Source organism: Megalops cyprinoides, chromosome 23, assembly GCF_013368585.1.
Source record: "Megalops cyprinoides isolate fMegCyp1 chromosome 23, fMegCyp1.pri, whole genome shotgun sequence".
NCBI lineage: Eukaryota > Metazoa > Chordata > Actinopteri > Elopiformes > Megalopidae > Megalops > Megalops cyprinoides.
Genome location: NC_050605.1, coordinates 24,392,770 through 24,416,838, shown reverse-complemented (window position 1 = coordinate 24,416,838; position 24,069 = coordinate 24,392,770). Strand labels below are relative to the sequence as shown.

Sequence of the window (24,069 nt, the reverse complement as noted above, 5' to 3'; positions counted from 1 at the left end):
AACTGCAATTACAATAATTACAAAGTCACAGCAAAGCCTAAAGCGCATAAAAGCCTTGTTTTACTCAGTCTCAGGCAGTCTGATGGATTCTGTCTGTCTGACTGTGACAACACACAGATTAAAAATGTCTGGGACACAGGGCCTTTAATGTCACCCAGAAATTTTTCTTTTACCATTTTTCCACTTATTTTTTTTTTTTTTTGGATTTTTAGTTACCCTGGGCTGTGTGAGCACCTAAGTTAGTAAGCTTTCATGAATGCCATAATAAGTGTAGCTACCATGTTTTGCCCATCAATGACTCAAACCCAATGAAATGACTTCCCTCTGTAGCGAAGGCATTACGATTGGTCCAAATCAGTGAGTCACTGATAACACAATAGCACCACCCAATAAAGAGTTCCTGAGGCTTCGGTCTCCTTGCAGAAGGGTTATTGAGTGCAGGCATGCATGGCCCATTTGGAATCAGGACTCTGAGTACCAAACCACATCCTGAGCTGAACTCTATACTTCCTCCACTTTCATGTGAAAGGAGAGACACCGGGGTCACATTGTAACAGCACGCCAGTGACCACCCTACACAGAAACACACATCTCAGTTACACCACTTTTTATTCAGAAATACTAGAATCACAGTAATTTGCATAAAACTTCTGTATTGATTGCCCATAATGTGATACAGTGAATGACTGAATTGCATCTAAGTGTAGTATTTATCTTCATTCATTCATTTGCTCATTCATTCATTGGCCATGTAGCAAACATCTCAACACAAAATTTTACAGCGTGACAATAAACCTGTATATTAAAGTACTTGGATTTCTTCTCAGTACAGGAAATATAAAGCATTTTTGAGACAACAACAACCCTTTACCGTATGACTCCAAAACAAATTAATCCGTAAATCATTTTAGCAAGGAATCTCAATCTGCAACTGAATAATTTCATTTAAAGAGACCGAAATGTCAGGCTGCTCTCGGTTAATCTGTCTGCAGGCGCATTGACGCAAATAGCTCAGATAATGTGATTGTCTGGAATGAATAGCATTGCCTGGTCCTGGAAATATATAGCTAAACAAGTGGCATTATTATCATCATTAATGTGACTGGCACACGTCCTCACCCAGGGTGCTGAAAGGAGCTGGCATTTTACATGCTGAGCATTATGAATATGTACTGAAGCTGCTTGTTAACCACACCGCTTAATGCTGGCTTGCTATTGATCCTATAGCAATGTTCCTGTCACAAGCCCTGCAGGGCCATAATGTTCTTGTTTTAGGCATGACTGTATGAAATGGTTTACAATATTTACCAACAAAGTGGTGAACGCTGTGTTTTGGGGCCTTGTGTGTGCTTGCGGTTTAATTTGAAAGCATATCTGATCTGAGATCAGCTAATATAGCGTGTTGCCCTCTGTGTGGCTGGCTTTAGCATGAGGTCCTGTAAGGATTTCTGCAGCCTCAGCCAATGATGCTCTCTACTTTCATGCAAATACCTTTTCACCAACAATTTGTCAATTTTTCTTTTTGGTCTGATTTTGTTGTCCTAGTGACCCAGCTAATTTTTTTTTCCCCAGAAGCTTTGCCTGTTACCCCACCCAAACAACAATTAAGATAAGGACTAACCCCTCACCCACTGCAGGCTCCAGAGCCAAAAATATGGGGGCGGAGACGGGTGGAGGAAAGGGCTCTGAGGACTGCTTCCTGTGCATACAGACACGCGTCTGCAAGCCGGGGGGAGATCTGCGTGCGAGATCACGCCGGGACAGCGAGCTGATTCTGGTCCATTGAACATGAGGCACCAGAAAACTTCACCTGCCCCGGAATGCCTGCCTGGGACTGCTGTTAGCCAGACATGTGGTGTTAAACGGGGAAAACCCTGCTGTTTTACGGCTGCTCTTACAGGGAAATGCAACTCATACCACACAGCAGGTGGCGGACTACATATGTCAAAAATGAAAGAAGCGGAAAATAAAAGACAAATAAAAGACAAAAGAGCTTTCAGATTAGGACAGTTTTCTCTTTCAAGGATGTTTCGAGAACAGGATATTTCAAGGTGGGATATATGACCATTTCCCAGGACTCCATTTACCAATATTTTCCATTTGCAGAATTGAAATATTGTCCAATGTTTTCCGGGGCGGGGGGGCAGCGTATGAGAACCCAAACTGACAGGCTTTGAAATGTTGAGCACCACCCCACCCTCCCCTCACTTAGCCCCCTCAGTGCCTGAGGATTCTGTCAGTCCCCCCCCCCCACTTAGCCCCCTCAGTGCCTGAGGATTCTGTCAGTCCCCCCCCCCACTTAGCCCCCTCAGTGCCTGAGGATTCTGTCAGCTGCCCCCCCCCCCCAGGTACACAGCAGTTTCTGGTATTCAGCTGTCATGGTTTTCAACAGGCCCAAACAGAGGCTGGAACCAGGGCCACTGCAGCTCTTTCCTGCATTTTCACATTTATAACATAACTCTGAGAGTTCCTGATCAAACGCACCCTTCCTGAGCAAAGAGTTTTGGTTTCAAAGCACAGTGTTATCCAAAATATGCCCCAGTCTCTCTGCAGAATGCCCCATATTAATAAAGTATTCCTCTCAGACGGCTACACAAGCATTTCATCCACAAGGGATCAATCAGTAGCAGACTATGTCTCAAATTTGAGTTAGAATCTTCTAAATATTCAAGCAATCCGTTTATAATAATAATAATATTTCTGGGGACTGTAGTTGCTTGAAATGAATCACAAATAATGATTAATCCAAAAGGCACATAAGGAAGTATGCTGTGTGTGTAGCCCTTCCAGGCTGGCAGATATGACACATGCATTACTCAAATGCCACGGATGAAGTTCCCATATTTGCTTGCATTGTGGAAGGCTGCCAGCAGAGGGCAGTGTAGACAAGTGAAAACACCCCCTAAGGTCTCTTACCCTGTCTTGTGAAAGGAGCTTTGGAAGCATGTGACCTGAAGGTTAAGGCATGTGGTGCATGCAGTTCTGTTCACTTTTATAAGTCATAACTTGAAAATGATTTAGCACATGTTTCGCACGAAAGGAGAAATAGGATGAGGAACACGACAGATTAGAACAAATTATGGGTATGTATTCATGTTGGTTATTTGGTGAAGCTTTTCGTATGCGGTGACATGGAGAAACATAAGGCTTCATACAGACCTGTTACAGACACTCTCACCTCACACCCCAAACACACAGCTGCCTGAAGTCAGAGGTCATTCACTGTGACCACTGCGTTTCAGCCATGACAGATTACACCGGGGCTTTATTTCTGACATAACACTTTCTGATTTGGTGATTTCTCTAGATTTGAATTTGGTCAAATCTCTGCACACATGTATCTAGCAAGGTGTCTGGATTACTGAGGTAGAAGGGAAGTGAAAAGCATCTAAACTGAAACCAAACCACACTGAACCACAATTGTGTCAAGGAGAGTGGTAAAGAGACCTCTCTGGTTTTGTGTGTCTGTGCCAATCGAGGCTGATGGAACACCATTCTGTGTGTTTTTCCAACATCAGTCACAGTAGCTGATTTAACCCCTTTGTGGCCTTCGTGGCCCCTCTCCCTTCTTGTTGCTACTCCTGCCACAGTGACATAAACAAAATATGAACAAATAAAAACAACAGTTACGAAAAATCCCAGATAACAGATGGACTCTAGTCTGGATGTGTGTGTTTTACACAGCCGCCATTGTGGTGAGATTGATGGTGTCCGAGGGCCAGAGAGCTGTGGTGCAGACGCAGGCTGATTGGGTGCAGACGCAGGCTGATTGGGTGCAGACGCAGGCTGATCGCCGCTGCGATGGAGCTGCGATGGAGCTGCACGGATGCTACACCGGTGGGCCACATCACTGCTGCGTTCTCTTCTCAAACTTCCTGAACGTCTGCAGAAAGGGGATGTAGACGAAGCACTTGAACCTCTGCAGGAACTCTGAGCAGAAGGGCAGGTCGTAGCAGGACTGGTCTTTGTCACAGTCCGACACGTCCTGGTGCACCTTCTCCCTCCAGTTCTTGATCCCTCTCTCTCTGTCTGTTCCTGTCAGAAACATGTTAAAGCATCCATCAGGACATTACTGTGGTGTCCTTCACACTGTCCTCCTGGCTCTGTGGAAGGGGGCACAGGGGAAGCTGCAGACAGACATTTCGGACATAGTGAAAACATGAGCACAGAGCGGTGAGGCGCTCCCGGGCCGCACTGTGCTGCGATCGGCGCCGGGTTTCCCGTGAAAATGCGGGCATGTGTGTGTGCGTGCCATTCATGCTGTCGTTTCCCCCCACCCCGCCCCCCCCCCCCCCTCTCCAGTGGGCCGCCATGTACCCTGCGCTCCTGGATAATCTGCATCCAGATTAGTCCCCAGTACTTGCATGAAATTCCATTAAGTCAGAGGTTTAAATACATGCCTCCCTAACCCCCCCCCCGCAGCCCTCGCCTGCTCCCCACTGTACTCGCTAACCCCAAAGACGAGGAGGGGAGACGAAGGGTCAAAGCTATTCACCGCAGAATCAATTATCTAATATAATTCCCCCACCACCCCTTTAACACCCTGCTCAAACCCTACCAGTAAAGCAACCTGATACAAATTCTTTCTCAGATTTGAACTTTTATCTGTGAGTCTGGCATATGATCACTTTATGTAGAAGTGTGGATGAGATGGTGGCCCTCCACCATCTCATCCACAGATGGGTGTTTCATCAGTGATGAGTGAAGGCTCAGTCCTGTGGTCTCATCTAACCAGCAGTGATTGTTAGCAAATTTAAAGCTAAGCTCTTGCTATGGTCACATCTATAAATGATTAAACACGCTTTTTCCATATGGTGCATGCCAAGCATTGCAGAATTTGTGTCCATGTGCACGTGTGTGTGCGCACGTGTATACACATGTGTGCGTGCGTGCGTGTGTGTGTGTGTGTGTGTGTCCGTCCATGCATGTCAGCTGGAGTCAGACAGGATTCCCCCAGCACATGTCAGTATATGCATACCTCCTGTAAAGAACATCAGCATTTTGGCTGAGGGGGACTTTGAGTTTATAAATGGCCCAAAGTTCCTGAGGGCTTCCCAATTCTTGCCAATACAGAGCCACAACCACAAATAACCATTCAAAGTCTCTAAGAGATTGTTTGACCATAGAGGCCAAAACTGAACTATGTGATCTTGATGAAGAAAAGAATATTTTATTGAATTAACTTTCAATCAAAATTGCTTTGGTATAATCAAATTTTCACATGCCATAATTCAGTAGTATTACTAAGCAGCATCATCTCAGTCCATCTGAATTATTTATGTTAAAGAAATGAACCTGTTCTTCTCACCTGGGATAGTGTTATCCAAAACGAATCCAAAGAACCCACCGATAAACATATGAGTTGTGAAAAGGACGATTATGACCTGGTCCAGCTCTTTGAATCCTGCAGGGAGACAGAAATCCATTTAAAGTTGACAGCCTGAAGATCCGCCAGAAAAAAATCCAAATCTTTTATTTGTTTTTGCTCGCATCCCATCTTTATTTAAACATACAATCCTACAAACAAGCAGCCCTAAGTGGCTCTGTCTCTTCAGATCCAAACAAAACCATTCCAAAGGTGAACAAGAGTTCATTGTCCATTTAATGGCTTAATGCCATGGGCAGCCGCAGGGCATTCCCTGAGATCCCTCAGGCAGCGAACTCAGGTCCTACAGTAAAATCATTCTCATTTCTGTGAAACAGGCTAAGGCTTGTTGGTGAAAGTGAGGATGAAGAATGGGCCAAAGGTGATGAGTGAATCAAACGCTGTGAGAAATTTTTTGAAGTGTTAGGGGGGGGGATCAGGGGCCGTGACTGAGTGCACAGGAAAGAGGATTAGCGGTTAAATGACCTCAACCAAAAGAAAGCCGACAATTCTTCATGCCAAGTTTAAGCCTATCGGTGTGCAGCTCGGAAGTCACATGACTCAGGCGGGTCTCTGTCTTGAACATGTGACCGCCTTTTACTGTGCATTGACACAGTGAATGCACTTCCACATTAAAACATGACAACTGCAATATGGGTTTCAATGTTGCCTTCTTGGAGATTATATATTCAACAAATCCTTTTCTTTATAATAATCTTGAAATATTGTATTGTATAGTCATACATTTTTAAAATCTCTGTTGACTATTTATTTGTCAAAAATGGTACTATAAACAGGTAAACTTGTGAATATAGCCATGGCTCACTTAGTCAGACTGTCTCTCTGCTCAGGTTATATTTGAGGAAGAGCAGTAATGTATGTCAGATACACACAAGTACACAGAACCTGTTCCAGTGGCTTTCAGAACAGCAGTATTAGCATTTACTCCAACAGTATTAAGGCTGTCTTCACCTTCCTTCAAAGCTAAAAGGGCCTTCCATTTTTGGTTCCTGTGAGTCAGTGAGTGACAGCGGATGGTAGCCCCACCCATTACAGGGTTCATAAAGCCTCGCTTGTTCAGTCTGGCACGTTAAAACCTTGTGTTCATAGCAGTGCTGTGTGCCTGCGCTTGCGTGTGTCACACCCACCTGTGTCAATGATGCCCGGGTTCGAGTGGAACCACGTTGGGAGGACCAGTCCGCTGAAGGTGGAAAAGCCCAGGATGAGCAGGTTCCGAGAGGAGTTCAGGTCCACATACTGCAACACAGACAAGGAAGAGAAGGACCCGGTCACCTACATACAGTCACACAGCAGCACCACGCTGTGGGCTGCCAGGCCCAAGGCCTGCTGCTGCTGTTACTGCTGCTGCTGCTGTTACTGTTACTGCTGCTGTTACTGCTGCTGCTGTTACTGTTACTGCTGCTGCTGCTGCTGCTGTTACTGCTGCTGTTACTGCTGCTGTTGCTGTTACTGCTGCTGCTGCTGCTGCTGCTGCTGTTACTGTTACTGTTACTGTTACTGCTGCTGCTGCTGTTACTGCTGCTGCTGCTGCTGCTGCTGTTACTGTTACTGTTACTGTTACTGTTACTGTTACTGCTGCTGTTACTGCTGCTGCTGCTGCTGTTACTGCTGCTGCTGCTGTTACTGCTGCTGTTACTGCTGCTGTTACTGTTACTGCTGCTGCTGCTGCTGCTGCTGCTGCTGCTGCTGCTGCTGTTACTGCTGCTGTTACTGTTACTGCTGCTGTTACTGCTGCTGCTGTTACTGTTACTGCTGCTGCTGCTGCTGCTGCTGCTGCTGCTGCTGCTGCTGTTACTGCTGCTGCTGCTGTTACTGCTGCTGTTACTGCTGCTGTTACTGCTGCTGCTGCTGCTGCTGCTGCTGCTGTTACTGCTGCTGCTGCTGCTGCTGTTACTGCTGCTGCTGTTACTGCTGCTGCTGCTGCTGCTGCTGCTGCTGCTGTTACTGCTGTTACTGCTGCTGCTGTTACTGTTACTGCTGCTGCTGCTGCTGCTGCTGTTACTGCTGCTGCTGCTGCTGCTGTTACTGCTGCTGCTGCTGCTGCTGTTACTGCTGCTGCTGTTACTGTTACTGCTGCTGCTGCTGTTACTGCTGCTGCTGCTGTTACTGTTACTGCTGCTGGGATTCTGCTTAGGAAGCATGTTGGTGATTCATTGCATCCATCATTTATTAAATTTATGAAACAAATCCAAAGTTGTCACATTGGCCTTATGTAAATAAACCAATTTAATATGGAATTAAGCTAGTTATTACTTTAATTGCTCTGTCTATGTGGTTTTGCTTCTTATCCAGTGCATTTGATATCCTCGATTGCTTTGATGTTATCGCAGTGAAACAGGCAGACAGTGCAGCTTTGCACCTCCACCCACATTCCCACAGCGTTCCACAGTGACACCGCTCCGTCACGAGGAGGGCCGTGTGCTCTGATGCCTCTTGCCAGTTTGGTGATTCACTCCACAGTAACGGCCTGATTCACTCCGCAGTAACGGCCTGAACGCAAACGCCTGCAAGCCCCTGCAGGGAGTGGAATGAGGAGCGTGGGTGTGCTCCCAGCCCAGGAGCTGCACCTGCCACCCTCCTCCCGCTCCCCGCAGGGCGTGGCCGGCCTGACCCCTGATCTCTGCTCCCCGCACGGTCCTTCCGCTCTCCTCTGTGTCATTTCTGCTCTGCTGATACTGTTTTTGTTGTTTTCTTTAAAACTGGGTGAAAATGTATATAATAATACATTATATATAATGTATATTCTAATGAATAAACATATTTTTCAAAATACGTCCCCATATTTACACTCATATTTATGTAAATTTTACACTTCTCAATTTGCTCTGTTAACGGTGCGTTTTTGAATTACTGTTCTTGACATTGATCTGAAAGTACTAACTCTTAACCACTATACAATAATTTCACACTAACTTATAATTTAAAATGATTCAATAGTGATCTCATGTTGTACATATTTAAATAAATACTGTATACAATCCTTTACAGTATGCGGGGTTACAGAGGGGCATTTTTAAACCATTGAGGTCAGAGTCTAAAAATAAGACTGCAGCAGGTTGCTCCAGCATCATACCTGAAGATTAGAGATTCCCACAGCTGCAATCATTCCAAACATGACCAGGAACATTCCTCCGATGACCGGGTCAGGAATGGTAATAAATATGGCACCAAACTTCCCAAAGAGACCCAGGACAATCATCAGAACCCCGGCTGTCTGCAGCACCAGCCTGCTGCCAACCTGGCCGAGAGAGAGAGGGAGGGAGAGAGAGGGAGAGAGAGAGTGAGTGTGAGTGAGTCAGAGTGAGTGAGTCAGAGTGTCACCTGCACAGGTCGCTCGGGACTCTGTCACCTGGACAAACCCTGAGCTGCATGCTGCACCAGGGCATGATGGGAGATCTTCATGAACACCTCAGTGGGCGGAGCATCTGTGCCACGCATTAGTCAGTGACCCCTCAGATAAACAGGCTTCGCTGTCCTCTGCAAAGCACCTTGATTGGTTAAAATAAGCGAATCCACGGATACTACAGCACATGATGACCCTGCCCATTTCAGGGGTCACACAGCTGTGCTCACGGCTACACCCTGATCCCCGGGTCCTCCGCTCTGAAAGCGGCTTTTCAGCTCTGTGTGAAGACTGCAACACGCTTTTAACTTGCAGCATGACATTCATCATTTCCCTTCTGTAAGAGGCGCCTTACCCAGGGGAATCTTCCATCATCCACACTGTCTTGCATCCCTGCATACAACGGAGTGTGACTGACACATTCAGGTTAAACACCCTGCAGAGGGGCACAGCCACTGTGCATTGCTTGGGCTTTAAACCTGTAGCCCTGTGGAATTTAACTCTGACTGAATGTAACTGACGTTCAGGCAAGATCATCTGCGCCAGTTTAGCTCCACTGTCAGAAACCGTGACGCTATGTATTACATAAACTCAGCAAATATGTACTCACACAAATCACTTTCCACTTATGAAAATTAGTAACAACATGAATTAGCCATCTATGTGAAGCACACCCTCTGTTCTGTCCAGCACATATTTGCATAAAAGCCACAATATGAATGATATCAATGAGCCTTTCTTTTTTTGGAAGGCTGTGCTGACATTTATAATCAGAACATTATTACATTATAACATATTATAACCATATGAAGAAAGTGGTGGCTGCAAACCAAAAACGCAATGAAAGCAAAGTAAGATGAAAGAACAATGAAGAAATACAACCTGGGACACACCCTCTGAATATGCCTCCAGTCACTGTGATATTTGTTGGTGATAAAATTTGCTTTTGTTTCATCTCTGGGGAATCTGCAATATCCCGATGACAGATCCCTCCTGGGAAAGCTGTGATACACAGGTCACGCCCCACTGCGGCGTTTTTCTAAAGTTTGTTTTGGACTTAATGAGCTGCTGCTTGTGCAATTGGTACATGAATAGAGGTGTATCAATTTTTATGGCTTATTTCCTCATATTAGTGTTATTCATTGTAAGAAACATTGCATATAAAATAACGCATTTGTTCACATTACTGCCTGTCTAACTCTCCTAAGTGTATGAGCTGTATCCATGGTGAATGGCTCTTCCTGTGAAGGGCTACCACACATACGGTTATCCCCTCTGTCCAGCCTGCACCCCAACAACATGTCCATCTTTGCCTTTTCTGTTTAGCAGTTGCACTCCTAGGTTCTACATTGTGCTGTGGATAGAGAAGGACAGCTACAAGGCAGTATGTGTTGGCCTCACTCTTTAAGAATGCGGCACAGATGCTGTGAAGTTGCTGTGCTTTAAATCATCTGGATGGCTCATTACACACACTTATCCCACTTTATAGCCAAGCCCCATACAGTATAGCTCAGAGAATCTGACGTGCAATGGGAGTCAGGGCCCGTAGCTGCAGTCGCCGGGCCGACCGTTACCTTGGTGATTCCGAGGGCGGCGATGTTCTGGCTGTAGGACGTGGTGCCGTTCCCGCTGCCCCAGATAGCTGCCAGGATGCACCCGATGCCCTCCACGGCGATGCCGCGGTTGATGGCGTGGGTGGGCGGAGGGGGGGCGCCGGACAGGCGGGCGCAGGCGTAGTAATCGCCGATGGACTCCATGGTGGAGGCCAGGACGCCGGCCATCATCCCCAGCACAGACGACACGCTCACCGTGGGCATGCCCCACTGACCTGCAGCAGCAAAAGAGCACGCCGGCGTGAGGAGAGAGCGGCACGCCGACACACCGACATGCCAGCACGACGCTACACCAGCACGCCAACACACCGACACGCCAGCACGACGCTACACCGATACACCAGCACACCGACATGGCAGCACGACAACACACCAGCATGACGATACACCGGCAGGATGATGCAGTGGCACCTCATGCTCATGAGGGACGACACACTTTCCACACCAGAGGAACACAAGGGTAATGACCTTGGGTGACCTTGACAGGGTGCAGCATGGCTGCTGAAGAATGCAGCTGCAACACTGGGCTAACAAGCATGGCTGCAGCCGTGACAGAGACAGGATGTGCAGCACGCCAGCCACGAACCCCAGAGCGCAGGGACTCATCATAGGTCATCAGTGATTCAAACACTCCCAGCACTGACTCCCTCTCTCAGACACTCCCAGCGCTGACTCCCTCTCTCAGACACTCCCAGCGCTGACTCCCTCTCTCACAGTTCACCTGGGTAGGGTACGTGGAACCAGGGGGCGCTGGTGACGGCGTCCAGGTTGATGTCTGTGCGGGCGGTGTAGCCGTACTCATCAGGTTTGGAGGGCAGTGCGCTGAAATAGGTGAGGAGGAAGCAGACGAGCCAGGAGCCGCACATCCCAAACAGAGCCTGTGCATGGAGCAAATAGAGAGCAGGAGACTCAGCATCTCACACGCACGCAAACACACACACACACATACACACACTTGCACGTACGCACACACACACACACACACGCTCAAATATGCGCACACTCACACACACACACACACACGTGCAAATACACACACACATGCACACACACACGCACACGCACACACACACACACACACGCACACGCACACACACACACACACACACAAATACACACGCACTCACACACACATGTAATGCATGCATTCTGTACCTGTCGGCACATTATCGCAGACTGATTCTACCAAAAACAAATTACTTTTGGAGAATTCGGTTTCCAAAACGATCCTCTGCCTGCTAGTGTTTGTGTTTTTCTGTAGATCACAGGTGAATGGTCAGCGGTTGCGAGTTGAGCTAACACAGTAGTGACAGTGAAAGGGAGGCTCCCACACAAGCTCAGCTAAAGCATGGATAAATGAATCAGTGTTTTTTTAAGACACTCACAGTAATCCAGGTAACAATACCGTTATTTGTCTTTGTCAGTGTAAATTATGAAAGGAATCCAGCTCATGTCACTCACTGGGAGAGCAGCCACAGTGAGAGACTCCCCCTTAATGACAACGGTGATAGTAGAATGATTGTTCTGACGAGGAACAAATTGTTCTCTGGCAGTGAAATATAGTGAAAAAACATTTTGTTTAAATAATTCAGTTACTTTGTTTTCCCAATGGGCTGTGATTTCCCAGAACCTGAGGCTGGGAGAACTCTACACCTGCAGGCAGGAAACGCTACACCTGCATGGGGGTAACATGTACAATGCAGTACCCCCTCCGGCTGGTTTCAGGCAACATCCATGGCCCCTGGCTGGGATTGGGTATAATCTTTTATTGGATCCCATAATCCGCAGTTAGCACAGGTGTGGAAAGCCCCAACATCAGAGCGAATCTCACTCTCTGATGGCCTCAGTGTCACGCCTCTGTTTGGAGATGATCCCTGGGATTTTTTGCTAGATGAACGTGTTTGAGAGAAGGAGACAGGAGGAGAGATGAAAGAGAGGGAGAGATGGAGAGTGAGAGAAATAGTGACAGCCACAGATAGAGAGTGAGAGACAGAGAGAGACAGAGGAGAGGAAGAGAGAGAGGGAGAGAGTGAGAGAGAGAGTGTGAGAGAGAGAGAGAGGAGGGGAAGAGAAATGATGGAAATAAAGAAGTGTAACTCACACAACAGAAGCACTCACTGAGAAGAGCTTGAAGAGAGGGTACTGGAAGACCTTCCACTTCTTGTCCTTATAGGCAATGAGTGGAACGTTGACTTTGCTCAGATACTGGGAGAAGAGCAGGATTAGACAGACTGTCCTGAGAAAAAGACAAGAAATTGATGGTAGTTACTACCCACACCCAGCTCACCTGGCTGTAACACCCACTCACACCAAGCTCACCTGACCTTCACACAACACTCACACCCAGTTCACCTGACCTTCACACAACACTCACACCCAGCTCACCTGGCTGTAACACTGGTCCAATCTGATGTCATCACAAGTTTATCAATAAAGATCAGCCATCAGCAGCAATTTGTTTTAGATGCATGTTCAGATGTTGTGTCTGACATGATGTCGTAACAATTAAAATTATGGCAGAGATTGGGTTTCACTGAATAATGCTGACTATAACAAAGAGATTAGAGACTTGTTTTCAGCTTGTTGTTTTGTTAGATAAAAATACTTCAAAAAGGGCAAAAAGTGAAGGCTGTTACAGGCTGAAAAAGAAATGCATCTATAATGTATTTGTGTTAATCATGTGAAACAATCAAAACTCAGATCAAAGATTCTGATCAGATTCTCAGATCAAAGACATGCTCTCTGCTGCCTCACTGCAGAGATCGCACGCTGGCATGGGGGGTTAGCTTCCCTGGGTGGGATTCCTTCAGTACGTCCTTACAGGCACATAACACTCCTGATTCCTCATGGTCGATCTAAGCCCAGGAAAAAAGCGCCTTTTCCACAAAAACAAAACCAGTGAGTCTGACTGATTGAACATACAAAGCACTCTGATTGGATATCAGGCACCATTGTTAGGTGAGCACTTACTATGACCAACCAAACATTTTCTCCAGGTTTGAGTTCCTCAGGTATGCAGAAGAATTCAGGTATTCAAGTCAGATATTCTCTCCAGACCAAGGTCAGGGGCCCCTGAGGCGAGCTCTTTTTCCTGGGCTTAAAAGGCATATAATAGATATTCACCATCAGTCAGAGACTCAATGTCAGCTGATCTGGGGTCAGAGCCATTTCTTCTGAGCCCACCCACAAATCCCAGACACACTGGGAGCAGGGAGTGACCCTATTGGTGTATTGTCCTAGTGACAGCCAATGAGGAGGGAGTATGAATGAGGGAAAGGAATGCCCCTGTCACGCTCAGCACTGAACGGTATGCAATGGAACAGCAGACAGGTGCAGGTGTGACAGCAGAAGCAATTAGCAGCTAATCACTGCTGTATTCAGACGGCAAGTGTGAGGCCTGCAGCAGGCATGTGTTAGACGCAGGAAGTGGAGGGATGTGGCCCGCTGACAGGAACAGCTGCAGGCCCAGACCACCCTGGAGTCTGCCCGTCCCCTCCCTGGCCGCTCCCTGCCTCCCAACCCCGCCCCCCCCGACTCCGCCCCAGCCCCTGCCCATCCCCGCCCTGTCCCCGCCCCCTCCCCCTGGCCCGCCCCATCCCCCAGCGCAGGTGTGTCAGCTGAGGACAGCGCTGAGAGATTCATTTAGTGGCTGTGAGCTCCTCGGTCACCGCTGTGAATCTGTTCCATATGGCTGCGCACGGACGCTAGCCGAGCCAGAGAGATTTATCTCCTGGAATGCTGGCCCCTCTAGGAGGTGAGGAGTGGGCCATCTCTGATCTTAACAATGATATTTAAAAAGAAAAATGCTTGTGTGCGGGAGTGTGATGTATTTATGCCCGTTTAAAAAATCACACGATGGCTGGGTGCAAAACTGTTACAACTGTTTCGCATTTTTAATCTCTTTTAATCGCTCGGACATGGTTCAGTATCAGTGTAATCGTTCAGTGCACCAGCACCATTGTGTCTCATTAGCACACTTTATATTTTCCCTAATTATGCTTTTATACTGCTGCATATCTACTGAAGCATTTCTGGTTAAGCACCACAGTCAAAGCGCACAACAGCAGCGTCCCGGGTTCCCACCCCATGACCATTTTTCAAACCACATTTAGATACTCCCTGTAGCCCGGACATCATGTAAAATGTGATTTTGGGGAGAAGCCCTCCTTGGGTTACACAGGAGCACGATGGACATGCGGTGTGGGTGGAGTAATCATGTAATATCAATCGTTATGGCTACAGACAGCAAAGTGTTTTGATTGGTTCATACAGGTCAGTCACTGACAGTGCATTGTATCTGCACCTATTATAGGGTTCAGAAAGCCTCACTCTCTGAGCAAAAGCAGAACAGTGCTTTACGGACTGTAGCTTCTACAGAACACTGTCTTTGTATTTTTAAACCCATTTCATTTGATAATAACAGGATATCAGAGAGAGCTTTCTCTCACTGAGAGCTTTCTTTCCTGGATGATCGTAAAACAAAACCAGGGCGAAACATCTGTGTTTGGCTCAGCCTTATGAAGAAAGATATGATATTTGACCTCAGCCAAGGGCAGAGATAAGGTGCCCCAAGTTGCACTGACAGGAGACTGAGCCTTCACAAGATCTGAACAAATTACAGCATCATGCCACAGGCTTTGCTATTCATTCAGATGAGTCAGTGATTGGCAGCGCGTAGCTCCGCCCCTTATGCCAGCTGTGAAGCAGGGGGCCCGGTCTGCACTTACAGCGCAGCAATACCCCAGTGAGCACCACACTTCTTCCCCGCCTCGATGAACAGGGACAGACCAATCAGGTTTATGGTTGGAGCTATGGCCAGCGGCCCGATGAACTTCAGCACCAGCCCAACCAATCCCGACAGGCCAAGCAGCAGCTGGAGCAGCGATGCCACGAGGATGGCCCCCTGGATCTGCGGGCACAGGACAGAGGCGTCACCCCACAGATACCCGCACACCCCACAGGACACCCGCACACAGGCACAGGCGTCACCCCACAGATACCCGCACACCCCACAGGACACCCACACACAGGCACAGGCGTCACCCCACAGATACCCGCACACCCCACAGGACACCCACACACAGGCACAGGCGTCACCCCACAGATACCCGCACACCCCACAGGACACCCACACACAGGCACAGGCGTCACCCCACAGATACCCGCACACCCCACAGGACACCCACACACAGGCACAGGCATCACCCCACAGATACCCGCACACAGACACAGGCATCACCCCACAGACACCCGCACACAGACACAGGCATCACCCCACAGATACCCGCACACAGGCACAGGCATCACCCCACAGACACCTGCACACAGACACAGGCATCACCCCACAGACACCCGCACACAGACACAGGCATCACCCCACAGATACCCGCACACAGACACAGGCATCACCCCACAGGACACCCGCACACAGACACAGGCATCACCCCACAGATACCCGCACACAGACACAGGCATCACCCCACAGACACCCGCACACAGACACAGGCATCACCCCACAGATACCCGCACACAGACACAGGCATCACCCCACAGGACACCCACACACAGACACAGGACACCCGCACACAGACACAGGCATCACCCCACAGATACCCGCACACAGACACAGGCATCACCCCACAGATACCCGCACACAGACACAGGCATCACCCCACAGATACCCGCACACAGACACAGGCATCACCCCACAGACACCTGCACACAGACACAGGCATCACCCCACAGATACCCGCACACAGACACAGGCATCACCCCACAGATACCCGCACACAGGCACAGGCATCACCCCACAGATACCCGCACACAGACACAGGCATCACCCTACAGATACCCGCACACAGACCTGCACAGCAGGTTTGCAGCACCAGCATCTCTTTACCTTCCATGTGAAAGATGCCATTTGTGCCTTAATGAGGCAGAGATTTAAACTGTCAATAAAGACGCAATCATCCGTGAATTTCGCTCGCACTGAGTCAATATCGCCGCCAAGGAAGTGGGAGGCTGTTTGACGCATGAGGAGTTTTGTAATCCCAGGTGTGGTGTTACCTGAGCCAGAGCAAACAACTCTGTGTCTCACCATAACTCCATGGGCTGCGTGACTGTAAAAAAGGGCATCTGTTAGCAACCTTCAGCTGCTAACAGATGCCCTCACTGTGAGGTCATTCGGATTTTCGGCTTACCTCCCGCATGCGGGACTTCCACACCTCGTCCGCGTCGGTGTGCGCCGTGTCCGTGGCGTTGGAGAGCGCCGGGGCAGAGACGTCGGGGCACCGCCACTTCGGCAGGGCCAGGATGGCCAGTGTGGGCGTGATGAAGCTGAACGTGCCCCCCTGCAGAATGGGCAACCTGTGGCACACAGACAGCGGAGACGACTGCTGGGGAAGCCGGACACGAGGCCTACCTGTGCTACACGTGTGGAGGTGTAGTTGTGTGTTCTAATCCCGGGGTTGGGGTGTAGCTGTGTGCTGTAATTCCAGGAGGTGTAGTTCTGTGGGGGGGGTGGGAGTGTGGAGGTGTGGGTGTAGTTTTGTGGGCGTGGGGATGGGGGTGGGGAATGTGGTTGTGGGTGGGGGGTGATGTTCTACCTGGTTCCAATGGTTGTTTGAAGCAGCGTACACAAGCCGGACACAAAGAATATGGTGGAGATGAGCTGGCTCTTGGCTGCGTTGTTGTCCCTGATGCAGATGGGATCAGCCAGTATGAGGGGAATGGCAATGATGCCACCAAACGCCAGGATGTAGTGCTGGAAACGAAGGAGGAGTCTGAGAGTAAGAGCAGAGACAGTCCAGAGAAAGCAGAGATTTGCAGAAATCACAGGTGTGAGTTCCCTGCAAGCAGTTTGCTTTGGTCAGTCCTGGTGAGGAGAGCACTGATTTCACAGATGATTTCACAGATAGTGTGGTCAACTGCTCAGCACTGGCAGGTGGGGGGCAGGGGGTCAGGGGTGGGGGGGCGGATGCAGGGGGTCGCGCTCTCTGCTTTTCAGCTCCACGGCAGCAAGCACATGCTGTTTTCCCATTGGTAGTTGCAGCCAGAGGCCCCGCTTTTTGTCTGTCTCCTTGAGGACTCCGCCCGGTCATTTCAGGGAAGCCCAGGGTCCTCTGATTGTCCCCGAGGGACGCCTGTCCCCTTTGATCTCCACAGGGTTGCGTGCCTGCGGCTGATTCATATGGTCTCAAACACGGTCCCCTGAGCACCCTTATTTTTCTCTGAATGTGGGCAGAGAGAGGGGGGGTGTGCTGAGCTCTACTAATACATAATAACAGCAATATTGCAGATTACCTGGAAGCCGAGCAGGATACAGAGGTACCAGGGCGGTCTGTCGTTTATGGAGTAAACCAGGTCAATGTCTCGCCTCTGCTCCAGACTGCCCAGGCTGTCTGTGTTCTTCTCATCGATAACGATCTTCTCTGGCCGGTCTCCGCCGTCCAGACCCTGCAGTATCAACCACAACAACAATAATAATATGTTGCATCTATGTAGTGCCTTTCATTGATCTCACAACACTTTCAGGTAGAGGGGGCAGAGCATTGAGGTCACAGCCTCACCCTGTCCCAGCACCAGCATGCACAGCAGCACCTGGGTGAGGTGTGGCCGTAACGTCCCACGGCAGGAGTCTGGACACACACAGCCCCTCTCACTTCCCCTGACATCCAGGCGCTTCCAGGTGCGACTGCTGGCAAACTGCTCACCTGGCACGTTAGTGGGAACCCCCTCTCGCTGTTTCCAGGTCAGCATTAACGAGCATCCCAGGCAAAACGTGCACAAAAGGTCCCCTGTAGCTGAACCCCTTCTGGGGTGTTAGCTCAACGTTACTATAAATATACTGTGTGGTGAGAAAGTGCAGAAACTCCCAGAGGAGCTTCAAAGAGAGCAATCTTTTCTATTTTATCTCTTTTACACCCCACCCCTCCAAAACACACACCCAAACGTGAAGCATTATCCAAACCTCAGATGTGAAATATTATATTCACATCTGTATTTGGAATCCATAACATAAAACTGACATGAACTCTCAGTCAAGGACAGCACCAAGTCAAACAAGTTGGTAACCTTCAAGGTACAGAGCCTGTTAATTAACCACTAATTAAAATATTATGAACATTTATTAATGACACTGACATAAGCTGTTTGTTCTACAGTGCTCTCTCCACTTGCCTAACCAGACACAGTAATAAACATTAATGTATTATTAATGTATAATTATTATTATGTATTATTAATGTATAATTATTGGTTGATTAATGAGGCCTTAAAGTAAAGGTAAGAGTGAGAGAGGAGGGTGAAGAGCAGGTGAGGTGAGCTCCTGCACGCTCTCCGCAGCATCCTGCCCGTGATGGGGCCGCTGTGCTCTCCAACGGCCGATGTTGCGTAACTGTCAGCGGAGACGAATAGGCTCCAGTCATGGCTGAGAGTTTACACAGTTATGAATTCACGATGCTTGCACATTTTTCCATATCTTTATTTCTGACTGATTTATTGCAGAAAGAAAACTCTTCTCTGTTCAGCCCTTTCCTTTGATCTGCTGAGAAAAGTAAATGTTTTTTTTCTCATCAGCGGGTGCGGGTGTCCTTTTTTTCTGTCCCAGTCCCTCTTGCTGTGAAAAACCCATATGAATCACGATTAATTATGTTCACAATTATGAATTATGCTCAGATATTGGCACTGTTCCTACAGCAGAGGACCTCTCTTTGTTCCAGGGATTACTGCGCTGAGAGCGGTGTGGGGAAACAGCTGGTCTCACCAGCCACTGTGCTGGGGTTTCTGCTGTAGCTCTGACTGCGCTGGGGTTTCTGCTGTAGCTCTGACTGCGCTCTGTGCTGGGGTTTCTGCTGTAGCTCTGACTGCGCTCTGTGCTGGGGTTTCTGCTGTAGCTCTGACTGTGCTCTGTGCTGGGGTTTCTGCTGTAGCTCTGACTGTGCTGGGGTTTCTGCTGTAGCTCTGACTGCGCTCTGTGCTGGGGTTTCTGCTGTAGCTCTGACTGCGCTCTGTGCTGGGGTTTCTGCTGTAGCTCTGACTGTGCTCTGTGCTGGAGAGAACTGTGGCTAGAACTTCAGTCTCCACTGGGACACTGAGGGGTGTAGTCACATATACCAGTTAAACTCACATACTTTTTCTTCTGCATTGTTGCATGTTTCAGCTCTATGCAGGCTAATGAATACAACAGCAAATCAGAGTTCATTAAGCTGCACAGTCACACACACACACACACACACACACACACACGCACACTTGCAAAGCAAAGGAGGTAATAAAAAGACCTGCAGCAGGATGTCAGAGTAAATGTGAGTAAATGTGAGTAAATGTGAGGCGGCTGTCACCCGCTGTAACATGGTTCCCAGCCCAGGCCTCCATAGCGATTGCTTCCCTTCCCGCCGGTGACCGCTGCATCGTCTGAGCCCCTGTGCTATAGCGCTCCCATGGGAGGCTCCACGGCCCGGGACTGAAGGGGTTTCTGCGCTGGTGGGGCAGGATTAGCCGAGAGGCCAGGGGTGGGGGGGTGAAGGGGGGGGCTGACAGTAATGGTAGCAAACTTTTTTAGACCAGTTTTTTTAACCCGTCGGTGATCAGTGATCCTAGGTGATAAAGGGCATGCTGGGATTTCTGAGCCTGTGCTTGTCCTTGGTGCCTAACACCCCTACGGTCTGCCCCAAAGGCGAGACCAAAAGAGCGGATGCACTCTGTCAGCATGGCCTCAGTACACCGGAGACAGACGTCTTTATACACCCACAGCACTTCTCACTGCCACGACAAGAATGCAAGCCTTTTTTCCCCGGCTACACTAAAAAGAACAAATCATCTCAATATCACATTCTGTCAAATGCATAGTAGTCCTGGCTTGTTTCTGTCTTTCCTTTTTAGCCACCACTAAAACAATCTAAAGTAAGCTATATCTTCTTTTCTGTCAGAATGACACTGAGTCTTTAATTGGTATGCCAGAGCTCACAGTGCCGAGTCAGAGCTATGCTAAAGCGCTGGCATCTTCCGTGGAGTAAAGGCTGATGAGACTGTGGTGAAAGAGACGGACACGGTGGTTTGGCACAGAGAAAGCGCCAGTCACTGTGCAGACATTCTCGTTCCAGGCATTTCCGTTTTTAAAGCACTTCCAGGTTTGGTGCCTCAAAGGGAATAAAACAAAATTGTAAAAGATTAGCAGGAGAGGGACACAGGGACCGAGCGCCCGGTGTGTCGTGAAGACTGTGGGGGCCGCCGTGTAAAACGCAGAGAGAAAGTGCGTCACGGGCTGTGACCACTGCGTTAACACACGCTGTCTCGGGGTGTGTCTCACGCGCTGGCATGTTCTTGGAATCGGTGTAATCAATGCCACGCTCCTCTGCAGCCAATGCTATAGATCCGGCTCTGTGCATGCCATCGCTGCCCTCTGCTGCTCAGCTCTGGCACTGCACCTGGGCACCTCAGAACCCTGCAGGTGAGTACACCAGCAGCACCACGGTAAAACACAGCAACCTCATACACCTTTTTTTGTACTTCACCTGAAGTTTGACGAAAAAAAGCACAAATCAGCTGGAATATCACAAAAACTATCATTTACATGTACCTATGTTTCTCTCTTCATATTTGTTGTCCAACAAAAAAGTTTTTCTGTACATAGCAGCAAAAAGTGCAGACAGTAACAGTTATACAGCTACAGGGAAAAGGTGAACCAAGAAGAAGCCACTCTGAGTCATCTCCACGTTCAAAATAATCTCTTTCTCAAGTATCTCAACTTCTATGCCAAGCAATTTTGGGGAAGCCTACACTTTTATTTCTTTTTTCCCAAAATCATTCAGAGTTTAACCTAAAAGTAGACGCCATGTATTGGAAACATTGAGAGAAGAGTCATTTTCTTTAGCAAAATGCAGGCTTGGCATAATGAATTTATAAGTGTACACTGAAATACCTCAGCGGTCACTGGTCTTAAGCTGGGTGGCTGGGGGCACCGAGGAGCCACGCATGCTGATAAATGAAAGGCAGGGTTCTCACTCCTGCCTTATTATTTTCATTCGTTAAGCTGTCTGTAGCACATTTTCATCATTTACGTGAAAAACGAACTCCTCGAACGTGCCACACCAGTCGCATCCCCCCGTCATCACACATTGTCGGCTCTGCGGCCGCTTCCAGTACCCTCAAAATCTGCGACCTGCACATCACAGACCCGTCCCAGAGCCCTGACAGGGAGCTGCCAGCGCCCCCCCCCCCCCCCAGGCCGCTGAGGCTCAGAGCTCAGCGATAATTGAACACATGTGTTCTTGCGTGGTATCAAAGACACTCACTGCTGTGCTGTGGGTATGAGTGATTTACGTGTTTACTGATTCTCCCCTTCAGGACAGATTTACAGGGCTTCCCTTCCGCATCTCACGCATACGCGGGCCCCCCATCTCTCTGCCACACCCACCTGCCCACCTGGGGCAGCACCCTGATGCGGACACACTCTTCACCTCGAAAACAAAATGTCAAAGCATTCTGGCCTGCTGCCTGGCTGTTTGGGGGTAGATTCATTCTGACCTTGATGTCATTTTCACTGAAACATTCATGTTATTCATATAAACTCTTAAATATATACAATATACACTGCACAATATACATATTATGTACCTTACTCCCAAAATATTTTTAATTGACATCAATGACTACTGAACTAAACTCACAGTGATGTGTAAGAAAAAAGCAAGAGATTAATCAGTTCCTTAATGCTTTTACTGGGAAAAGGACCATGCATAGCACAGAGGAATCCGATACTCAATAAACTCATGTGTTTTGTTCTCTAAAGATTCATCTCTAATCACCTGTTGGGTCATATTTAACTCTTCTGCAGAGGGTGACTCTCAAAGTCCAGGATCCAGGCAGCCCATTGATCACATCTTTAATGATAAATGAAAAACCAGCTCTTTCATGGGGGTCTGTATCTGCATGTTAAACCAGCTCCTTCTGAGTGAGCTCTCACTGAGTTACTTATTAAATGTGAGTTATGAGAGACCTTTTTCTCAGATGCAATGATATTAACTGCAGATGTTAATTCTGATGACCCCATTTTTGTAAATGTTTTACTCTTCTGCAGGTGAATAAATCATCTTAAAATAGAAGTGAAGGTGATAAGTTGTTTGTTTTTGTAGTCCAAAGGACACTTATGGTTCACCGTTTCACTTCCCTCCCAAACGGTAAGAACTAAGAAATAGGTCAGACACAGAAGATGTGTCTGAACGAAAAAATGACTGACGTCAGACATTTTCAACAAAGATTCAGACAGCTCAATGAAATTAAACAGTGTCAACGGATGAAATCACAGGTGTGCATTCCTGTGTGGAAAACCCTACTTCAGGACGATCTCCCCCTGTCAGGCTCCACAAGCCCTGGTAGAATGAAGCTATTTCAGAACTGTTTTTCAGATCGTATTCACTCTTTTTTTCGATCTCATATTTTGGTACCTCGTGTTGGGAAAAACAACCACTTCCATTGTGTTGCTCTCTCCACACACAAATGTGCCCCTGTCTAATTAAATTCCTTAAGGGTTTAGACTGGACTTGAGTTTCAGTAAAGATTAGCAAGATCCTTTGTCTCACACAGAAGCATATATGAAAAACATAACTTCTGAATTCAGCAAAAGCTATGGAAAACTCTAATGCTCTTATGTAGTATATTTTCCAAAATGGTGCTGTTGTGGAAAGCAGTGTTGATGGCTGGTAAGTTTCTGACAACGCAGCGTACGGTTCGGAAGCAGGACTGAGAAGCACAGGAAGCCGGCAGACAGCTTGTGGCAGCACAGGGACCGGAGAGCCCGCAGGAAGAGGGATGACCGAGATGAAACCGCGCTGAGAGTATCACCCAGCTCCAGCACAGCGGGAGCCGGCGTGAGGCGGCACATCGGCGGGGCAGACGCTCGGCACTTACCTCGAAGGAAGGGTTGATGGTACCGTTCTCCATGGTGACGGAGCTGCCGGTCTGGTGCTGGGGCAGATGCATGGCTGAGTGGAGTGGGGGAGATGTTCGGAAGACTGGCTGAGGGACAGGCAGTGTGCAGAGCCCATCCACCACAGACCAGCAGTCACTAAAGTGGCCTTTGGATTAAACTAAACCCACGTCATGTTGTCAAGGAAACGGCAGCCACTCGCCATGACTGGCAGCCGTGGAGCAGTAATTGTGTAATTTTGCACAGCTTTTCTCCCCTCCTACGTACAGCATCATGTGTCCGAGAGTTTCTGTTTTTTTTTTTTTTTTAATGCTCACAGTGAGTAGAAAGACTCCTCTCTGAAATGATGTGGCTACAGAGTTTGTGAAAGGGGTGCGAGCTAACAGAGTGGCTAAAACTGTCAGATTGTTTAATTGTACAGTTGTTTTTGTATTTTTGTGTCTTCACAGTACGCAGCCCAACTCGGAAGCACCTCAAGTTCACCTTTCGAGGGGCATCTGACCTTCGACCTTTGGTGACTGAGTTACCGGGCTGTTTCCGTCTGAGAGGCCTTTCCTCTTGAAGGTGCCTGTAAAGTTGGGGTCACAGAGGGGGGGCTCTCTCTGTGGTATGGCACAGCCGTTAAACGCTAGTTGTGATCACAGCAGGAGGCTGTGTCTGTTTTATGGCATGGTCGTTAAACAGTGTTTGTGGCCACAGCAGGAGCCCCTGCGTTTTATGGCGCAGCATTAAACCCTGTTTATGATCACAGCAGGTGGAAGATGAGTGTGGGAATGAGATAGGGGACCAACAGCAGATT

General features: G+C 48.3%; 1 protein-coding gene across 1 annotated transcript; it reads right to left on the bottom strand.

The window, feature by feature from the left end:
• Positions 1 to 3,847: 3,847 nt before the first annotated feature.
• si:dkey-106n21.1 (solute carrier family 23 member 2) lies at positions 3,848 to 23,323 on the bottom strand. The gene is made up of 12 exons (XM_036517639.1): positions 23,252 to 23,323; positions 17,645 to 17,797; positions 16,948 to 17,105; positions 16,543 to 16,708; positions 15,070 to 15,251; positions 12,461 to 12,578; positions 11,064 to 11,220; positions 10,304 to 10,557; positions 8,460 to 8,624; positions 6,514 to 6,622; positions 5,309 to 5,404; positions 3,848 to 4,035 (listed from the first exon to the last, which is right to left on the bottom strand). Exons 1-12 carry the CDS (start codon positions 23,321 to 23,323, stop codon positions 3,848 to 3,850), a joined length of 1,818 nt encoding a protein of 605 aa, XP_036373532.1.
• Positions 23,324 to 24,069: the final 746 nt, after the last annotated feature.